Source organism: Paroedura picta, chromosome 4 (assembly GCF_049243985.1).
Source record: "Paroedura picta isolate Pp20150507F chromosome 4, Ppicta_v3.0, whole genome shotgun sequence".
Lineage (NCBI taxonomy): Eukaryota > Metazoa > Chordata > Lepidosauria > Squamata > Gekkonidae > Paroedura > Paroedura picta.
The window spans coordinates 10,245,091-10,260,616 of record NC_135372.1 but is presented as its reverse complement, the minus strand read 5'-3'; the positions used below and the strand labels follow the sequence as shown (position 1 = coordinate 10,260,616).

At 52.0% G+C, this 15,526-nt stretch overlaps 1 protein-coding gene and 1 long non-coding RNA gene across 3 annotated transcripts in view; one reads left to right on the top strand and one right to left on the bottom strand.

The window, feature by feature from the left end:
* The window catches only part of LOC143834902 (uncharacterized), a 50,752-nt gene that overhangs the window by 24,762 nt on the left and 10,464 nt on the right, over positions 1–15,526 (top strand). The gene's annotated exons all lie outside the window — the stretch shown is intronic.
* PALM (paralemmin) overlaps positions 7,191–15,526 on the bottom strand; it is a 49,764-nt gene continuing 41,428 nt past the window's right edge. For both annotated transcript variants that reach the window (XM_077331803.1, XM_077331804.1), the window contains one exon: positions 7,191–13,793. In XM_077331803.1, the coding sequence (XP_077187918.1) occupies positions 13,252–13,793 (542 nt within the window). In that variant the 3' untranslated portion in view covers positions 7,191–13,251. The remainder of the gene's footprint in view (positions 13,794–15,526) is intronic.

Here is a 15,526-nt window from a genome sequence, read left to right as displayed (position 1 = left end):
ATAGATAGATAGATAGATAGATAGATAGATAGATAGATAGATAGATAGATAGATAGATAGATAGATAGATAGATAGATAGATAGATAGATAGATGTAGTTCTCACCCTTCCTAATGCCGCGACCCTTTAATCCAGTTCCTCATGTTGTGGTGACCCCCAACCATAAAACGATGCAAGTGTTCTTTCACAGAAATTAAACCGAAAATGACCAGTGGCGTGAAGATCCATTTTTCAGGATTGGATATAAATTGTTTTTTTTCCGGGGTTTCCCAGTTCAGTTCTGCCTCTTGTCCCACCATGCCGATCTCACTCTTTTCCACTGCTCCAGACAGACGAACGCTCTATCTCGATCTACCCCGCAAGGCTGTTGTGTGGATGGCGGCCCCTCCCCCACCAAGCTGCTTGCCCTGCCGCGACCCCCAGGTTGAGAACCACTGATCTAAAGGGACCTTCACAAGTACGCAGCTCAGTGACTTCAAGCAAGTCTATCCCCCTTTTTCCATTCTTGTGGTCCACAAGCCCTGTGAGCATGAAAGCCCCCCTAACAATCCCACTGTGAAGGTCCCCTAACTGTACAGCAGCACAGGGCTCCCGGAGCCACGGGGCACATGCTACGTGTGTTGCCAAGATAAACCACTTCTGAACCTACCCCAAATTGTCCAGCCTCTTGGTTCTGGACTTGTGTGCGGCTCCAGGATTTTCGTCCCAGGATGCAGAATTTGTGTAGAGCGCTAAGAATCTGGACAGGTGAGTCCTAACAGATAGCGATTGTCTCGTTTCGATTATCTGCTTGAAACAAAGTCCACCAATTACGGTGAAAACCACCACACCCTCAAGGCAAGCAATTCCACCGTCTTGGTCGAAACTGGCCACAGATCGCAAGGAGCATTCTGAGCCATTTCTCCCTTTGAACTTTTAAAAAACATTTTTACAAGTAAATAGAATAAAGGTAAAGGTAAAGGTATCCCCTGTGCAAGCACTGGGTCATGTCTGACCCTTGGGGTGACGCCCTCCAGCGTTTTCTTGGCAGACTCAATACGGGGTGGTTTGCCAGTGCCTTCCCCAGTCATTACCGTTTACCCCCCAGCAAGCTGGATACTCATTTTACCGACCTCAGAAGGATGGAAGCCTGAGTCAACCTTGAGCCGGCTGCTGGGATTGAACTCCCAGCCTCATGGGCAGAGCTTTCAGACTGCATTTCTGCTGCCTTATCACTCTGCACCACAAGAGGCTCATATGTAAATAGAATACAAACTGTAAATTAAATCCGCACTATACTATTGTTACATTTTTTCTCTGCAGCCATTCTTAGGAATTAACAGCAATTCTTTCAGTTCCAAAATAAAGTTGACTTGAAATATTTTGCCTTTCCTCATATATCATTTAGCTAAATTAAAAAAAATATGACTCTCAATTTTTACCTGGGTCAAATTTCACCTACCTAATCTTTCTTATCTTTTGAACATATTAGTCCAGAATAGTACATAAACCATTAACAGAATTTTGTTACCATCAACCTTATCATTATAACATATCGCAATTTTTTCCTGTTTTTATCCTTATTTGCAAATAATATGCTTTTATAAATCATTATATAGTAACATAATAAAGCTGTGCTATTATTAATACATCTTTTAAAAAAGGGGGGGGGAGAAAACAATAAGAAAAAACTCCCCCATATTCAAATTCCCCCCCATCTAAGATAGTTCTCATATAAACTTAAATTTTCACGTTTTCCCCCTGTCAAATTTCATATACCTGAATTTACTTATCATTTAAAAGTGTAATTACAAAATAGTACATAAGACCAAGGGAAATTGTTGGGGGCAGCAACCAGAGTCGACCTCAGCATATCTTCAGGTGGGGGAGCTGTGGGGCCCAGGGCTTCCAGTGGGGCTGCCGACCCCCCAGCAGGGCATCCAGCCACACCCTCTGCCCAGTGCCCCCCAGAGCAGGTGGCAGCAAAGAATCCAGGGGTGAGTGGGTGGGAAGGGGCCGCCTGGGAACTCCCTGAAAGATACCCCCCCACACACACTAAATCTGGAGCCAGTCCTGGCACAGCCTGTCCCCTCTACTGCATTTGGCACACCCAAACAAGTCAGGCCCCCAAACTGATCCTTCGGCCTTTTGGTGCCTGCGTATGGGCTGTCTCTTCCACGCAAATCCCACCATGAGCCGCCCCTGAAGCTGTGCTGGAAAGAACCACATGAGTCAGAGGGAGTGATGGTTCTGCCGCTGCCATCGAAAGAGGCAACTGGACAATTGGGAAATGGGTGTTTGGAAAGGCCCTCCCCAGGCTCCTCCCACAAATTCTGACCTGAGTTGGCAACCCCAGCCCAGCCAGCAGCAGAGGTGGGGTGGCAACCCTAGTGGTTACCCACCTTCACCCTCCACTCCCTCCTGCCACAGAGGGCTGAATTTCAAATCTAGCATAATCCTTGTGGCTGCCAGTCTCCAGGTGGGTCCTGGAGCTTCCCTGGCATTACAGCTGATCTCCAGCCAATAGAGATTATTTCCCCTGGAGGGAATGGCCGCTTCGGGTGGTGAACTCCACAGAGGTGCCTCTGCAGGCCCTGCCCCAAATCTCCAGGAATTCCCCGACCCAAAGTTGGCAAGCCTCTCCTGTACCCACGCTCCTCACTGTTCTCCTGGGGACCTGGCGGTGGAGAGAGCGGACCGAGGAACCAAGAGGGGGGGCGAGTGGCTTCCCATTGCCCTCTCGGGGGCTGCTCCTTGCTCAGAGGCCCGCTCTGCAGGGAGAAGAGCAACAAAGAGGCCAGGCCCTTTCTGCTGACACAGGAGCCCTGTCCAGCCTGGCAGAGAAGGACTGATGAGTGTGTCCCTCTCCCCCTCCCCCAGGCTCCTGTTCTGCTGCTGATGCTGAACCAACCAGTCTGACCAGGGAAAGCCGAGGCCCCCCTGGGAGGTAATGAAAGCCAATCTGGCAGCCTAGCAGGGGGGAGTGGATCCAGGAGAGGCAGATAAGATGCAGGGCCAGGTGGGGATGGGGGGAGAAAATCTGAAATCAGAGTGACACCGAGACCAAAAAACACACCCTTCCCCAGCACTGGAGCTACACCCGGCTGGCTGGGGAGCAAATCCTGGCTCCTTGGCTCGGGTGGCCACATGGTGGGAAACTGCCAACACCCCACATGCTTTCCATCCCTCCCCACCCCCACCCCCCGCCCATCTACACAGGGGTTTTCGGTACCCCAGTGTAAAGAGAAAGCGCAGCATCAGAAGAGAGACAGTGTGGTAGAGTGGTCAAGAGTATTGACCACAAATCTGGAGAAGCCGGTTTGAGTCCCTACTGCTCCACAGGGGGGGTGACCTTGGGCTGGTCACAGTTCCATGAGAGCTGTTCTTGCACAGCAGTTCTCCTAGAGCTCTCTCAGCCCCACCTACCCCCCATCAGCCAAACAAAGGCTTAAGAAAACAATTCCACAAGCAGCTACGCAGAGCTTGCTGGTGTTCCGGACAGAATAATCTTGGTTGTTGACTATTACATTTCAGATTTTTGGAATCCCTTGATAAAGTGCTTTTTAGCAAAGCACTTTGGGAATCATTAAAGAATACTTCTAAGAAAGAAATTGTGTTTTTGAAGACTGAAGACTCTTTGTGCATCTACTTACTACGCTGGAATTGTGTTACCAATTGTGTGTCCCCTTGTCCTCTGGTTTGCTTACTGTTTGTTTATTTCACTGGGTCCCGCCCTTCTTTCCCTGTAATTGCTAAAGACGAGCAGCAGCAAACCACCCCTGCATGTCTCTTGCCTTGAAAATCACAGAAGAAAACAATGAGTCACTGGCTGGGTCTTTTTAAAAAATCGTCAATTGAATATCATTATAGCAATCAGGTTCTCTGAATCGCCAGCCCTCCCTGTTAAAAAGTCCATCTCCAGCCTCTTTTGTTGTGGAGATATGAGGGGAAAGGCACATCTCCACAATGAAACAGGCTAGAGACTTTTTTTCTTAATGAAGACTACCCAAGTCGCAAAGCAGTTTTCTCTTCCTCTCCACACACCCGGTAAGGGAGGAGAGGCCGAGAGAGCTCTGAGAGAACTGGGACTGGCCCAAAGTCACCCAGCATGCTGAGGAGCAGTGGAGAAACAACCGCTGCTCTGAACCACCTCACCAAGCTGGCTCTTGACCTTTCAGATACACAAACTGTTATAATGTTATGACAATATGCAATAGTTATGCTTTTGTAAAAAGCCATCGTTGGCAAAGGGTGGGAGGTTCGGGAGGACTGGCCATCGCAGGAGGGCTGGGGCAGGGAACCCCACTCATACTGGGCAGGAGTTATGGGGAAAGCGCCCCCGCCCCGTCGCCGCGTGGAAAAATGGCAAGCGCGCCGCAGCAATGCCCAGCAGAGGCGCTAGATGGCGCTGCATGATAAAAACCAACCTTGCCAGGAGGCCTGCGGGGAGATTTCCTTCGCGGTTCCGCTCCTTGTGACCCGCTTGCCCCACCCCCGCTGGGTCTCCAGAGGTACCTTTCTGGGAGCAGAGAAGCCAAGCCCGGGATCAGACAACCACAAGGTTGCAATGCAAACGCCCTTCTCGTTTTCTTGCAAAGGGTCTGGTGTGAGGTTGCCATCTCCAGGCTGGACAATGCCTGGAGATTCGGCGGCAGAGCCCGAGGAAGGCGGGGCATGGAAAGCAGAGGGAGCGACCTGGAGTAAAATGCTGTGGGGCAGGGGTAGTCAAGCTGCAGCTCTCCAGATGTCCATGGACTACAATTCCCATGAGCCCCTGCCACTCGAGGAGATGGCAGATTCAGGCACCCTGCGAAGTAGGGGAGGCTGATATTACTGAAGAAGAAGAAGAGTTGGATCTTATATGCCACTTTTCTCTACCCAAAGGAGTCTCAAAGCGGCTTCCAATCTCCTTCTTCCCTTCCTCTCCCCACAACAGACACCTTGCGAGGGAGGTAAGGCTGAGAGAGCTCTGCCAGGCATGGCATGGAGGCTGAGGCCGTCCCCTGATGTTGCCTCCTGGCCCTGGGATTCAGAGGATTGGTGTCTCTGAACGTGGAGGTTCCCCTCAGTCCCCACAACCAGCAGTCCCCCTTGGCCATCACAATGCCCTCTGGCAGCGACTCCCACGTTTTAATCATCCTTGGTGTAAAGTATTATTTCCTTTTGTCCATCCTGAAACTACTGCCCGCCAGGCTCCGTCGGGTGCCCTCGAGTTGGCAGGCATTAGGAGGCAAAGCTAGCTGGGCACGCAAGACCCTTGCAAGCCTCTTCCAGTCTTCCTAGAACAGCCTCAGAACTGCAGGATCCCTTTGGGAGGAGAATGACGGACATGGCAGCATGCAGGGGGGCGGCAGGCTGCCTCACTCGGGAGGTGGGCATTTGGGGACTGTAGGGCAGATGATCGTTTTACTGGGCTGGGGAATTACCGAGCCAAAGGCGGTGATCTGGAATTCCCCACTAGGAAGACTCTGTTTTTGGGGGATTTCACCACAGGATGTGGAGAGTCCCTTGCTCACCGCAGCATTTGAGGGACGCTGTGTTGTTAATCCCAGGAGGTCTGTGGAGTCCTTCGGGACTTTTCTAGGCTTTATGAGCTACACAGGAGCGGGCGGGAACTAAAGCCCTCCTAAGCATCGTGGGCGAGGGCTGACAAAAGGGACGGGGTGGGGGTGGACCGCTGACCGGGCAGAATGTGGCCACCGGAATGTTGCTGACTGGCCGGGTCGAAGAGAGGAGAGAAGCAGAACGGCAACAAGGTGCCGGGAAAGCTAGGCCCTGGGAGGGGGGAAGGACACGATTCGGGGAAGGGGCTTCTCGGTTGAGCACCTCCACGTGGGTGACGTAGTGGCTAAGCAGGTGCTTCGGGGAGTCTCTGGTGCAGCTCTCGCCTCCGCCATGAACAGTGCCTTTGTTGGATCAGGCCCAAGGCCTCGCCACGTCCAACCTCCTGCTTCCTACAAGAACCACCCTCATGCTTCTGGGCTTGTCCGAGCTGTGTGGTACTTGGTGGTAGACTGCCCTGACAGGTGGAGGTTTCATTCAGCTATGGCCTTCAGCAGTTGGTTGAAACGGTTGGCCATCATGTGGCAGTGAATCCCCCAAGCTGTTTGTGCATTACAGGAAGCAGGTCCTTCTGTCGGCTTGTCCTGAATTTGCTGCCCATCATGTTCATCGGGTGATCCCTCATGGAGCGGAGAGAAAGGTCTCTTCCCCCACTGTCTCCACAGTTTTGGGAATTTTGCAGACTGCTGTCCCGTCTCCTTTTGAACTGCAGAGCCCACCTTACTTAGCCCTTCCTCATAGGGCCAGCTCCACAGCAGCCTTCCTGAGTCGAGGCGGAAAGGAAAACAGACTCAGAAAGGCAGCCATAGACAGGTGGGGAGGCAGGGAGGAAAGAAACCAGGGCTGATTCTGCATTTGCTTTGTTTATTCCATTGTGGATCCAGCAGAATTCAGATTGATTTGAACTCGGGTCTTCCTCTATTCCCCCACCCCAATTGAAACAGAAAGTGTTCTGCACTCAATTGGAGAAGCTCAGAATGGGGGGGGGGGGTGTGTGCCAAGCACAGCAGAAGTCTCTTTTCTTGAACGGGGGGGGGGATTGGAGACAGCAGAGGAGGGGGGGGGAAACCAAGAGGCAAACCGCTGCTGAGAGAAGTTAGGGCTTCTGGAGCGCAGTCACTTTAAAGGAAGCCTTGCAACCAGGAACCAGGAAGATTTTGAACTGATGCCCTGGCCAATCAGGGAAGTCTGCTTTGCTCCGAGGCGGAGGAGGGAGTTAATTTGCTTTGCTACAGCCTTGGAGGCACAAGGCAGGAAGTTAATTTGCAAAGAGCAGAGAGCTGCACATGTACTCATGGTGGTTTTGGAAATATCAAGGCTTTTATCCACTCCAGGATATTGTGGGGGAAAGATAGGGGTCACCACAAATTAATCATGATTGTTGCAGAGGGAAAATTTAAAGCACCCCAAATCAAAATGCAAATCGAATTCAGTGTAGACGGGAGGGATTCATTCGAACTGGGACTGGGTCAAAAGCCCCGCGCAGACTACACCTTGGAGTAGAAATGGAAGCACAGGGGAAGGAAGGGAAACGAAGGCACAGGAAAGGAGGGAGGGAGGGAATTGGGAATAGAAAAGGAAGGAAGGAAGGCGGGCAGCCAGCCAGGGAGAGGAGAAGCGCAGGAGGCAAAAACCAAACGGGACCCCGCTTTTTGAGGTTATTCACACATTTTATTTGCTCTGTTCAGGTATATTACAAACCAACAACGGGGCAGGGGAAGAGGTGAAATTCCAAACAGCTCAGGAGGAAGAGGGAAGTGCACTTCAGCGAGGCAAAAAGGGCCAGGAAGAGAAGTTTGGCAGCCAAAGGCATATGAGCACAAGGGGCTGGGGAGGGGGCTTCACCATGTCTAATACACCAGATGAGACAGAGACGGACGGGGGGGGGAGGAACAGGGTGGGTTTTCTGTTGCGGGTCAGCAAGGGGGGGATCTCTGGCCCCAGGGGAGGCCGAGGGCAGGCCCTCCCTTCAACGCCAGGCCGCCTGTCCCTCTGGTGGGTCTCAGAGGTCTCCGGAGCGGGTGGGGGCTGTTTGCTCAGGCGAGAAGGCCCGGCGCTGGTTCTGAGGAAAGGGGTGAGGTGGAGGCATTGCTGCTGGTGCGGATGATCGAATGCCAGGCAAGGTGCTGAAAGTGAGCATGTCCCTTGTTGGGGGTGTGAATGCCACCCCATGTGTGCTCCCCACCTCTCCCCAATGTCCTTGGTGACCAGGTGGTCCTGCTCGCATGAAGACGACTCCTGGAAGGGGGCCAAGGGAGCAAGGCAGCAGGCCTGGCCTAGGGTTGGCAGGTCTCCTCCTGGCCACTGGCGGAGAATTCAGGGTTGCTCCTGGAGATGACGTCTGGGGTGGGCCGGGGCCTCAGTGGGGGCCACCCTCCGGCGGAACTGATCTCTGCGGTCTGGAGATGAGCTGTGATTCCAGGGGATCTCTTGGCCCCACCTGGAGGCTGGCATCCCAAGACCTGGCCAAAAGGCCTTGCTGGGCTCCGCACCTGGCTGGCGATGGGCCATCAGGTGGACGTGGAGAGAACTTCACAGGAAGAATTCAAAAGTTGTATACTTTGCCTCCGGCTCTGGCCTGGCAGTCCCCAGGCAGAAGGGATTTGATCTCCCCTCCCAACAAAGTTTCAGTTCAGTGCCCTCCCCCCATTCTCCCTTACTGGGGTTTCCTGCCTGCCTGCTCTTTCTCTCCACTCCACTGCATCAAAAGACGAATCTGGCCCTCTGGTCCTTGAACCCTCACAGCAGCATACAGAGGTCCACTGGAAACCAGCTGGGTGACCTTGGGCCAGTCCCAGTTCTATCAGAACTCTCTCAGCCCCACCTCCCTCACAGGGATTCTGTTGTGGGGAGAGGAAGGGAAGGTGATTGTAAGCCGCTTTGAGACTCCTTTGGGTAGAGAAAAGTGGAGTATAAAAACCAGTTCTTTGTTTACGGGCTGGCTTGGTGTAGTGGTTAGGAGCTGTGAGGTCTAAGCCAGAGAACCGAGTTTGACTCCCCCTTCCTCCTCCACATGCAGCCAGCAGGGTGACCTTGGGCCATTCACAGTCCTGTTAGAACTGTTCTGGGAGAGTTCTCTCAGAGCTCTCTCAGCTCCACCTACCTCCCAGTGTCTGCTGTGGAGTGACGAGGGGTAGGCGATTATAAGCCACTTTGAGACTCCTTCTGGTAGTAAGAAGCAGGGTATAAAGCCCTACTTATCTTCATCTACAAGCTGACCCATTCTGCCACTGCTCCTCATTCCAGCTCTCTATTTGGGTGCTTCCCAGCAATACCATCCGAGGCATTCTGTCCCTCCCTGGTTCTCCACGGCAATCCATCACGGCTGACGTTTTCAGGTTGAGATCCGCTGGCCAGTGCTTTCAGGGTCGGGCACCTTGGCCCTGCTCCGCAAGTAACATTGCTGGAATGGTAAAAGCCACCCCAGAAAACACGATGCCATTTTTCAGCCCCATTCCCACGGAGCCCTGCTTTCTCTCCCCATCGGGAAACTGAAATTTGGGCAGGCTGTGCTGCCTTTTGTAGGCCACCTCCCCACTGGGCAAGCCCGGTGCTTTGCGCTCGGCTACCCCTGACCCCAACGGGGGGGGGGGGGAGAGGGAGGAGGGGCAGAACACTTTCTAAGTGAGCTGCATTTTGGAGAGAGAGCAACTGGGAGACTGCCTGGCTGGGTCCCGGAGGGTGGCGTCAGGAAACAAAAGGGAAGAAAATAAAACCAAGTGCCATTACCCCAACACCCCCTCCAAAAAAACAAAACAAAAAAAAACTGATTGTCATCCCAAGCAGAAATGTGCAAAAGAAGCTGGGGGGGGGGGAGTTCTGTGAGAGCCTTGAGGGGGGAGGAGCTCCCAGCAGGGGCTCTAGCAGCTTCCTGGCACCTGGCTGCCGGGTCAGCAGCAGCTTGAAAGCGGCCTTTCTTGGGAGCACCCTGTCCCCAACCTGGTGCCCGCCACAACCTTCCCTGGTGCCCAGCAAGTGAGTTCAGAAAGTGGGTGGGGCTGGCAGGGGAGCTTCTGCCCAGCAAGATTTCTGATTGGCCACTGGGGATTTGATAGACTGTGCAGGTTTTTCTCTTCTTCTTCAAAAAAAAATGTTTTTCTTTGCAAGTCCCACCACAGTGTGTCAGAATTTAGGAAGTGCCCTCAGGCCCAAAATACTCAGGGAGCGCTTCTGAAATTAAGCTGCCAACCCACCCGGTCCTCCCCTTTGCTCCCCTTGAAGTGGGAAGATGTTGCGCCCTGCCAATTTCCCACGGCCCTCTCTGACGCATCCCAACACAGAGTCAGGGTGCCCCCGAATTATCTGCAGGGCGCCCAGATCACAGAACCATCCTGCTGGAAGGGGCCATTGCAGGCTGTCCAGCCCCTCCGCCTGCTCAATGCAGGATCAGCCTCGAGCATCCATGAAGCCGGTATGTGCATCGACCAGACCCTTGGTCTCTCTCGTCTCCCCCTCTCCAGGGTTTCAGGTGTGGGTCTTCCCTCAGCTGCCCAAGGTGGTTTTAGCTGGCGAGGGGCTTTGGATCTTGTGCAATCAATCAATCCAATCAACCAATCAATATTTTATGGTCATTCAGACCAAAATTGAATCTTGTGCAGGTACTCTATGTCAGGGGTAGTCAACTGTGGTCCTACAGATGTTCGTGGACTACAATTCCCATGAGCCCCTGCCAGCAAATGCTGGCAGGGGCTTATGGGAAATGTAGTCCATGAACATCTGGAGGGCCACAGGTTGACTACCCCGGTCTATGTGACCTCCAATAGTATTCCCTTAGCTTCAGTTGGGCCATGGGTAACCCAGTCCTGCAAGTGTTCGCCAGGGACCAAAGCCAAGAATGGCCTTGCCCAGCTGATGTCTGCAGGAAGAAAGTTCTTCACAGCTACAGAGATCCGATCATGGGGGATTGAACCTTAGACCTTCTAGAATCACCCCCCCCTTGCCCAGAAAGCAGGTTCGAACCCAGAGCCTTGATTGGCTGGGCAGAGGGGAAAGGTATGACATCAGAACATTAACCGGGCTATCCTGTGTTTGATAGGAGAGTGCCTGTCTATGACTTAGGGAGCTGTCTAGGGCAGAGGATGTGTATATCAGCTTTTCCACATTCTCATTTCCCTTCCTTGTGTGTCCCTATCAATTCTGTTTAATTTCATTTTCTGTGCATGTTCTGCTGCCTCTAGTGGCCGATTTGATATTACATTTCTGTATGTCCAGCAAAAAAAACCCTGCCACTTAAAATCTGCAGGGAGATACACCGGACATACAGAGATGTAATCTCAAATTGGCCAGCAGAGGGAGTGAGATGCATGCAGGTGGGGGGGGGGAACGCAAAATAATATGCGGAAGAGCCCTATATCTCTTTTCAAGGGGGCTTCCAATCAGAAATTTAAAAACTGAACTTGAGTTGCGCCTCACTAAAGAAGTCTGGGAATAGTGCTTTGGAAACATGCGCACACCCCCTCCATACATTCCCTTCTCCTCTTCTTGGAAATCACCCAGAGCTGCCCTATCAGGACACTGGGAGAGCCCTGATGGATTGTCTCATCCATCACCCTCTTGGGGTCAGCCAGATTACCACGTCCATGACATTGGATGATGCACTTTCAACGTGCTTTTCCAGCTGTATTTTCCTGTGCAAAACAGGAAAATCTTCTAAAGGGCACTGAAAGTGTGTGATCCAACCTGTATGGAACAGGCCAAGCAGGAGCACAAAGTTTGCTGTTTCAAAGCAAACTGCCACTGGATGTGGATGCTCCACATTGCCCTCACAGCTAATAGCCACTGATAGATCCCCTGCCCCCTTCGCAGTTTGTTCCAGTTCCCCTTTTAAAACCCAGAAGAAGTCCTCCCTTCTGTCTACCCCTGAAGTCAAGGACTGGTAGTTCCAGGGCAAACCACAGGAAGGTCCCCCACAAGACACATAGTCCAAGGTGTGGCTTTCAAATGGATAAACTGTGGCTTCAATGTACTTGGAACCGACGCTACGTACTTTGTGCTTAAAAAGCTTTGCCGAGGGAAATCAAAGCTGCCTCCCTCCAAAATAACCCCCCCCCAAAAAAAGAAGCCAGCCTAACCATGCTTATCCTCAGCAGCAATAAGGAAGAAAATGGGTCCCTCCGGAGAGTCATACGTGCTTCTACAGACAACCCCCCGGCCCTCAAGCACTGGCCAATCCTGATTGCGGTGAAGGACGCTGGAAGGGGTTCTTTGGCAGGAACCAAGTAAGAAGGGCCGGGCCGAAGCAGCAGGGTCTGTTATTGCCAAAGATGCCCCGTGGGGAAGCATTTTAAGGCCAGCGGCCGTCTGGGCTGACACCAGGCACGGAAGTCTCTTCTGGAACGGAGCTGGGTGTTTTTTCCTGCAGGCCTCAGACTGAGCCCTGCGGATCACACGGCCCTTCTTGGTTCCCTGACCCACCAGAGAAAGAAACCAGGGGGTGCGAGCCACATCTTAGATGCCCGTGCGAAGCCTCCCCTCTCCACCCCCCCCCCCCGGTCTGGCCTTCTTGCCACTTTCACGTGGCTTCCCGGACAGTCACCTTAAACTTCTACCCCCTAGTCAGTTCTGCAGCCCGTCCAGACACAGCGGATTTCCTCAAGCTAGCCTTGGCTTTCCAACAGTTGTGTCTGCCCACTGGCCCAGCCTGGGGGCCTCTGTGGACATGCAGGGCCCTGGGACCAGACCCCCCTCCTAGCAAACGGCTTCCACGTCTGTGCTGGAATCCAAGGACTGAGCTCCTTTTGCAAACTAGCTGCAGTTGAAGCAGCATGGTGAATCAGCAGAGGTCTGTCCCCTGGCCACAGAGTCCCCGTCGAGCATGCTGGAGAAGTTCCCATTGGCACCTCCAACAAAACAGGAGAAAGATCCTAATTCGGCCTGCTTCTGTTTTGTAGCCATCACATCCTCCTTGGCCAGACCTTGGACAATCAAACTTACAATCCAGATATCAAAATGAAGCCAGCATTGAAACTCAGAAGGCCTGGTGGTTTTCTCTGGGGCCCAAGGCATGGACTGGTGTCTTTTCAGAAGTCAGATTGCACAAGGACAGGTTTCCGATTGTAACACTTCACAGAACTGTACAAAAGCCACGCCTTCCAAAAGATCTTGACAAACTGGCAAGATCCCAAAGCCCACTTGAATTTCAAAGGCTGCCAGAGCACTTGAAAAAGCAACACACAGGGGATTCCCATTAGCAGTTAATTTTCGTCCCCAACGAACCTTCAGATGCCTTCGCAGGATTTGTTTGCCGAGATTCGGGAATGTCGAAACTTTTTTTTTTTTTTTTAAGTAGACCTCCATGAAATTTGACTGTGCGGAAGTTTTAAGGTTCCCCGATGCGTCTTGCCTGGATGACTTGAGCTAATAAATACAGCATGGCATCCGTTGTGTTTGTGAAAGACCGGACAGGAATGTTCGACAGACGAGCGGGTGAGGAGGACGGGCAGCCCGGAGGAGGCAGTGTGTAGACGATACACTTTTCACCAAGGCCACAATGAAGTTCCCGGTCACTTAAAAATAGAAAAAAAGGCAACCCTCCTGAAAATAATCAGAATAACACAACCGCTTGTCTTGCTCAGGTAAATCAAAACAACAAGGAGCTGGTCTAACTTAGAAGGTATCGGAGGAGGCGGAGTCAAGGTATCCCGGTGAGGTGACAGGAGCAGAGAGGAGGAAAGGTAGTCCTGGTGGGCTGTAGGGGTGAGGACTGGCGCCTTACATGATGGAACAGCATTTGCAACGCTGTTTTTTGACGTCGAGATCCGCTTCTTTGGGGTCGGTGTCGTTGGCGGACGGCTTCTCGCCGGCCTGGTTCTCTTCCTTCTGTGGGAGGGCTGTCACGGGCTCCACGGTGCTGCCGTTGGGCGGGGCGTGGTCCTTCCCCGCGCTATCCACCGTCGGCTTGTTCTCCGCGTCTTCGATCACCACGAGCTCGGCCTTGATCGTACCTTCGAGGCCCAGCACTTTTTTGGTCTCGTCCTCGTCTTCCACGTTCTGGTAGCCCATGAAGATCATGGTGACTGGCTGATCCTTGCTCGGCTCCGGGCCTTTGGGACTCTCCACCGGCTTGGCCTGGACGCCCGTGATTTCCTTCCTGGGTGTGCCCTTCTGGCTGGGCGGGTTGCTCTTAGAGAGCTCTCCGATGGCCTTCTCAGAGGCCTCGTCGGCCTTGTGGATGAGTTCGTCTACCTCAGAGGAGCTGAGCAAGTGGATGCCGTTCCCAATCGCCCCGTCCTCGGCATGGACCGCGTGGACCACTGCAAGGGAGAGACAGAGAAGGGGCATAGTCAAGACACAGCAACAGACCCTGTTCCTCCTGGGCCAAGGGGTAGCTTAGAACCCCCCCCCCCCAAAAAAATATCCCTTATTGTAGTACAAAGGGTGAGAACTGGCCGTTTCTTATCTGTTTGGACTCTCATCAGTAGCCTAAGTTGAGATCTTGGTGTCTACTAAGTGCTTTTTATAAAGTGGGTGGGGCCAGTTCAGGCCTTTCAACCAGCATGCCTTCTGATTGGCCATGGAAAATCTCTTTTTGGCTATGCAGATTAAAATATTGTTTCAGCGGCACTTGCCACAGAGTATTGGCTTTATTCACTCTCAGTCCTCTTTCCCGGTACATTTTTAAATTACCCCTCTTCTCTATTGGGCTTTCTCTGTATGTGCAGCTCTGCCTCTTGGGGCAGCCATTTTGTGGATGGCTCCTCCTCCCGGTGCAGCCATTTTGTGGTTGGCTCTTCCTCCTCCTGAGGCAGCCATTTTGTGGTTGTACTCAACATCCTCCGTTCAGTACTCTAAAGGCGCCCGCCGCCAGGGCCTACATAATACTGATTAATCCCTGAGGAAGTACAAAAGCAATCCTAGAACATGAATCTCGCTTTGCCCAAGGATGTGTTCAGGGACTTAAAAGCACAATTTGGATTTTGGCGAAGAAAGAGGCAGGAGATTGAGGAAGCCATGGTGGGACTTCAGAAAAGAGACGATTCTACAGGACAAGCAAGACCAGGTTGCTCTCCACCCACATAGCCACGCAAGACCCCCACCACCCTGCAAGTCAATGGGGTGTTCCCTTGGTAAGGATCCAGGAAGGGTAGCCATGTCGGTCTGAAGCCACAGAAAAAAGTTGGGAGTCCGGTGGCACCTTGAAGACTGACAGTCGGGGGGCAGAATGCTTCTGAACATGAAGGCCACGGATGGACTCAGCCTCTGGGAACGTGCCCACTCTTTTTTAAAGGCATCTAAAACTAGCAGGTAACTGCTACATCTTGTAGCAGGGAGTTCCACAGCTTTAGTCATGGACTGTGTGAAGAAAGACTCCCTTTTGCCTGGCAGAAGCCTACTCCCCATCGGTTATCTCACTGGGCGTCCTGACCTTTCAAAAGCCTCCTTTCTTTTGGATATCTCCAATACAGAAACAGAAAATGGAGCTCAGTTTCTGCAAGGTGCCATCAAATCGCATCAGGACCATTGGGAAGGACCATCTCTGTATATTTATCGATTTCATGGCTTCTTTCTTTCTTTCTTTCTTTCTTTCTTTCTTTCTTTCTTTCTTTCTTTCTTTCTTTCTTTCTTTCTTTATCATTCATCTATCTATCTATCTATCTATCTATCTATCTATCTATCTATCTATCTATCTATCTATCTATCTATCTATCTATCTATCTATCTATCTATCTATCATATTTGTCCTTATTTTTACCCATTCTAATTCTAATATAGTTTTATATGGCAATAAAGAACGTGTGTGTGCATGCCCTCCTAGTCTTATGGGAAAGGGGGTTGTTTTAACCAAGCTGTCACCCACCCTGAGTTGTACAGGAAGGACGAGTTGCAAGAATAAATATTATCATTATTTAAAAGTTCTCTGCTTTCTGTCACTCTCTCTCTCTGCCTAATGCCCCTCTGCTGTCCCTCCGTCTAGCTGCCTTTTCTGCAGCCATTTCCTTCACTTCTTCCCTGCCTTTCTCCCCAGAGGAAGCCCAAAGTGGTATGC